Raw genomic sequence first — 6,000 nt, 5'->3', positions numbered from 1 at the left:
CTTATCTCACGCATCATCTTGTCCCCTGAACACTCTTGGCTGAAACGTGCACCCAAATGGTAACTCTGAAATAGAGGCTGGGTCATCTATAAATTGTGCCCCCGTGTAGTCCCTTTAGCAGAAAACACCAGAGGAAGGAAAAACCTGATCAGGCAGGTTAGTTGTCCCTGGATACCAGCTATCTTCTAGCTCAACATTAGTCAGCTTAAGCTTCGTTTGACAAAGAAGCCCTGCAAATCGGATATTGCTTGTATCTCATCTCTTTCCACCCTTGGTATCTGATCCAGCTTGCTTCCTCCCAACCCTGAGACTAACTGCTGTGTTCTCAGTAATTTTTCTTATTCGCCGGCTTTTAGCAGCTGCTGTCATGACTATCGTCGGTTGTTTGGTTGGAGTGAGAGCCACCTAGGAAGTTGGTAAAGCACATTTCTTGGTGCTTATGGGAAGACATCACCAGAAACTCTTGGAGGGTGGTCACCGAACTGACAGAAAAACTAGCTTTGCATTTGAGCAGCACCAGAAGGCTGGGTCAGATGGATCAAAAGGCCAAAGGAGGAAGCTGCATTGCTCTGCCCGAGTGGGCATCCGGTTTTTGCTGCTATTGTGACCTGTGCACATCGGACTCTGGCTTCTTCAGCCTCTCAATGAATGCCAGCACCCAGTGACTCCCTGTGGCACCTACAGGTCTTTGATTTCTGGCTGGTGCTTCATTACTACTTGATCCTGTACAGAGACTTCCAGTTTCTTGGACTTAAGTGGCAACTGGTTTCTAGTCCTCCAGCTTGCTGACAGCCATTGTGGAAAGAAACAGCCTCTGAGCATGTGAGTCAATCCAATAAACTCCCCTTTGTAGTTAGAAGTATATGTATATGGTGGGCTTCACTCCTCTGGAGAGCCCCGAGTAATCTCCCTTGGCCTACAGTTCTCCATCTGTCCCTGGTGCTTCAAAGTTGGGGTCAAAGTCTTTCCCCTGTGCAGGAATCTTGAATAAAAAAATCTGTCTTCCCGTTTTAAAAAAGTGTCTGATGAATCATTTCTAATGCATTGAACATCACAAAAATCTGTCCAGCCCCCCTCCCATCCCAGACAATGGGGAGCATGGAGAAGTGCTGGGAACAGGACTTGAAGGTCAGCTCCAATGCTAATCACAATGGATTTGACTCATCCCCAGTACTTACTCTGATGGAAAATCCATCTTCAATTACAAAGCTCCGGACTAAGAGAGGGATTTAGAAATGTATCCTTTGTTTAGCTCTCAATTGTATCTCACAAATTTAGAAACCATTCAAGAGAGACACATGTGACAAATGGGGATGACAGGAATCTAGCAGGTTGTCCATCTCTCTTGTTTTGTAAATACATTTGATTTTTACCAAACACGAATTCCTGACACTCAGACTCAACAGCATGCTCACTTGTATCTGCATCCTCACTGGAGGCTTGCTGTGCCTTCCTGACCTTATGCAGAGCCAGGGAACTCTGAATCTTCAGATGCACACAATACCTCTGAGGTTGAACAAGGGGAACTACTCTGGCTTGAGCTCTTGTGATGTAAATTAAGAGCCCCCCCCCTTTATATTGTTTCTGTTTTTCTTGTGATTTTACTGTTTAAAATGACCCTTGAAATGTACTGCAAAAGGGTCGTCTCATGACCTGCAGCCCGAGTGAGCCACAGTAAGTGCCTGGTAGAAAAATGACCGTGTCAGCCTCACTCAGGCTGTTGGAACGTTGAGGGAGATAACAAACTCGAACTCTGATAGCTGCCTGCGTGTGAGAGACTTGGTTAATATAAAGAAAGTACCGTCCTGACAAGCGGATTATAGGCAAAGGTGCAGGTCACCAGGAGATGGGATTCCAGGAAAAGACATATTTAGCTTTGGACAGGGCTGTGCTGTCCTAGGCTCTGGGCCGAGCTCCCACAGATTGTGGTCCTGCCCTTACCCATTCCTCAGAGGCTGCCACAATCATCGTCACCTCTCAGATGAAAGATGGGGCTCAAAGTGCGAGGCTTTCATTCAGATGGCTAATGAAGGCTACACACAGGCAGAATGTGGGCCGGAACGGGAACCGGTATTTATTGTTAAAGTTGTAAGGATCCATGACTATCTGCTTCCTCCATTTTACTGGAGAAAAAAATTTTTTTAATGAGGGTTCTGTCCTGCCTTCTGCCGACTATGTTGTGGGGTATGGAATGGGTATCATGCAGCACTGTGTGGATCCAGACCCACATCTGCCTCATCCAGACATAGAAGGTGGCGAGGTGGCTGGTTTGGGGACTGAGGGTCTCTAGGATATAGAGTCACTGCTCCTTGCCCCTCCAGTTCAGAGGTTGATTTCTGTTCTCTCTGTGGGCAGCTTCCAACATGGATTCACGTGAATTCCGGAGGAGAGGGAAGGAGATGGTGGACTATATAGCTGACTATCTGGACAGCATCGAGGAACGTCCAGTGTACCCTGACGTGGAGCCTGGCTACCTCCGGGCCCTGATCCCCACCAGTGCCCCCCAGGAGCCAGAAGCATATGAGGACATAATCAAAGACGTTGAGAAGATAATCATGCCAGGAGTGAGTATGTATTTGAGGTCAAATGACAGCTGGGCTTATGCCTATAGAGCACCCACTGAAAGCTGGTGTCATGGGGTCACCACAACAGGTAGGCTAAAGAGAAACTCCTAACTGTTGTTTTGCTATCAGCTGAGACAACTGAGGTTTAGAGAGGGTAGGTGGTCTACGAAGCCCTCACGGGCTAGTAAATGACGGATCCAAACTACACAGGCTCTAGAGGCAGTGTGAGGGATTTCTCCCAAAGTCTCCAAGACCAGTACTTGTTTCACCATACTAGGTTCCTAGAGTATGTTATCCTTTGATAGCAAGAGAAAAAAAAAAAAAAAAAAAAAGCTCCTGGTGGTTGATTGCAAGCATTTTCATTAATCATCATAAATAAACGTGCTTGCATCATTCTTTAATCTGCCAAAGGATAGCTTTCATGTAGAGAGGGAACATTTTCTTCCTTTTGTTTGGGCATGGGTAGTTGTGCACAGGTTCTGCCCCAGGGCAGCAGAATGGCTGAGCTATCATCCCCCATAGTCAGAGGGATCAAAGGGTGGCAGTGAATCTCTGGGCCACGTCTCCAGAGTCCTACTTTACACAGCAAGCAATTTACCTAAAAGCCTATTCTTTCACATGGCTCTGAACAAATGGATCTGACCCTGACCATCAATTCACGTGCAAAGTCTGGGCCTGGTGCTGGCAAAACTGGCAGATTGCACAGCCACCCACGGGTTTTTGGATGGTTGTGGCTTTAAGGTGACCAAGAAACAGGCAGGCTGGGGGGGTGGGTGGGGGAATCTGAGAGAATGGATATTCAGCTCTTGTTTTCACAGAGAATACAGAGGCTCTGGGGAGGCGCATAGTCAGCCAAAGTCCTCGGCTTCAGAGTCAGCTCCTCAGTTCCAGAACATCTCTCACAGCCCTTGTCAAGTTTCATCTTCAGGAGATTTCCCATGGCATTTGTTCTTTGAATATAACTCAAAATTCTGGCTCTGGCCTGCGAGTTGAGCAAATAAACTAAGCCGTTCAGCATAAAGCCAGTACAGGGAGGCATAGTCAAATGTCAGGCCAAGTAGGAATACAGGAGAACAGGACTGGAAAAACGTGCTGTCCTGCAGGAGCCTGTGTTCTATAGGAGTGTTTACTGTACAGAGTGAGGCTGGAAAAATGCAGGGGCTCTGGCATTCGTTTCCTGAGTTACAGATCCAGCCAGCCCGCCGCTAGCTGTGGTTAACCAGAAGTTAGGTGAAGAGTCTGCGCTGTACAGAGCCAGTGTGGGACTATCCACGCCACATGCTCTGTGGCTATTCACAGAGAGGAAGGCAGAGGCGTGTGCTTTCCAGTCAGGATTCACCCCGGCCTTTCCAAGACCGTGGGTAGTGAAGAGAGGGAGAGAGCTGCAGACAGCGTGGAGCCTCCGGGTACCTGAAAGAAACTGAGGCCCTGGGCCCCATCTGTGTCCTCTGGCCCCTCTGCATTTGTCTTTGGCCTCTTCCTCTGTGGGGCTTTGCAATTACACTTTATAAAGGCATTTCCGCAAAGACAAGCGCGTTACCATTACAGATGTTTTGGTTTTTATCTGAACATTCTTTCCCCCCCCCCTAAAGCCTCAAGGGCCTCACTCCTGCTCTGCTGAACACATCACTCAGCCCGTGAAGTTCTCCAGAGCCTCTGAGACTCACTGTCAGCCCCTCCCTCTCCCTCCCTTCCTCCCTCCCTCCCCCTTTCCTGTTCTTGATTACCCTGATTTTCTTCCACTCTCACTTTCCCCCCCCTTCTGGCTCTGTCCCACTCCCAGGCCTGGAGAGAGACTTGCAATGAGGCTTGCTGGAATCTTCCAGTTTTTAATGAGCTATCCTAGTTGGCTATCTTCTTAATCAGAGCTTGCTCGTGCCACATAAAGGCCTAGTGTGTGGTTTTACTGAGAAAAGACATGTTTATATCTTTGCAAAGACTATGAAAAAAAAAAAAAAAAAGCGATGTGTTAGTCAGCTTTTTGACCCTGTAACACTGCTGGAATGACAAGATTTCACGGGGACAAGGTTCATTTTGACTTGTAGTTTTGGGGGTTCGGTTACTGGACTCCTTGGTCTTGTTCCTTTTAGCCTGTGGTGAGCCAGTCCATCACGGCAGAAGCACACAGCAGAGGAAATGCTGGAAATCACCACATGGCTGGAAAGCATTGCAGAGAGACACAGGAGGGGCCACCACAGTGTCCTTTGAGGGCACAAAATCAGCACAGGCCTCTCAGTATCTCCCCTTATTGCCACCTTGGGGAGTGAGCCTCTGACACAAGCACCTTTCTGGATTCTTAACAGCCACACCATAGCAAGCTGTTATAATAAAACATGTAGACGAGGCAGACTTTTCTCAAGTTTTTGGAGGTTGAGTTCAGATAAGGGCTTCTTAAGTTACAGAGAACAGCTTTGTACCCCGCAGCGGTGGGGAGCTGGCTCTCTGGTCTCCCACCCCCCCACCACACTTAATGTCTTCCTTCTAATAGCTCCTTCTCTGCCTGACACCCAATGCTCCTCACATCCTGCAGACCCCTACTTTCATCTTCCCTTCAATGTTTACATGGAGTGATTTGAGCTCCCAGCTTCTATAATGACAGGACCCTGCTTGCGGGGATCATCTTTCCTTCTACCCTGGTGAAGAATGAATGCTTCTTTTCCATGTCTGCCCACAGTTCACTTTGTGAAATCTCTTCCCCAGGACAGACATATACTTTAAAAATATTATTCAAGTCAGCTTAATACTGTGCCTCATCACAGAAATTTCTACTTTGTACAGAGAATAGTTTCTCTGTGTGTGTTCCTTACACTGGAAAATATATCCTGGTTTCAGAGATTTTAAAATTCAACAGAGTTTTCATCTCAGAATCAATGAAAAAGAAACATTTATTTGACTAGAATATGGAGGAAGAAAGTCAGAAATAGTCTCACCTGGCTAATGATGCACAAAAAAAAAAAAAAAAAAAAAAAAAAAAAACATAGTTTCTGGTTTTGGGAAATCAGGAATGGACCATTTTTCCAGAATCTTTTGATCAGAACCATATAAGCATTCTGAACTTTGCAGAGAGAAATGTTTCCTTAGCTTGCTACAAACCACCACACAGAAGATCAACTTTCAATATTTCAAAAGTGGAATTTCTTGTTTAATGAAATTCAGTGGTGGGGTGGGATTTGTGCTCAAACTTTCCAAATGGATACAGTCCGTCCGTGCCCTCTGTAGATTCTGGAATTGTTAGTCTATGATCAGTCTCATATCTCCTTATACGAGCCCAAATCCCACCACAAAGCCCCACTCTCATGGTCTAAGTACCTTGCCAAAGCCGTGTCTTCTAGTACTGCCATTTGGGGCTGGAGATGTTGTTTCAACACACACGTTGCAAGGAAAGACTGCTCATGGAGCCAATACTGGTCTGTGTATCCTCACCACTGTCCTGGTT

The 6,000-nt window shown here is 46.7% G+C and overlaps 1 protein-coding gene across 1 annotated transcript in view; it reads left to right on the top strand.

Moving 5' to 3' along the window:
* Positions 1 to 2,363: 2,363 nt before the first annotated feature.
* Positions 2,364 to 6,000, top strand: part of DDC (dopa decarboxylase) — a gene marked incomplete at its 5' end in the record, with an annotated part of 67,661 nt that continues 64,024 nt past the window's right edge. The window contains one exon of the mRNA XM_080918747.1: positions 2,364 to 2,564. Coding sequence (XP_080774873.1) covers positions 2,364 to 2,564 — 201 coding nt within the window. The remainder of the gene's footprint in view (positions 2,565 to 6,000) is intronic.

The sequence above is a fragment of the Micromys minutus genome, assembly GCF_963924665.1.
Source record: "Micromys minutus genome assembly, chromosome: 1".
NCBI lineage: Eukaryota > Metazoa > Chordata > Mammalia > Rodentia > Muridae > Micromys > Micromys minutus.
The sequence above is the reverse complement of the archived record's forward strand: the minus strand, read 5'-3'. Positions and strand labels throughout refer to the sequence as shown.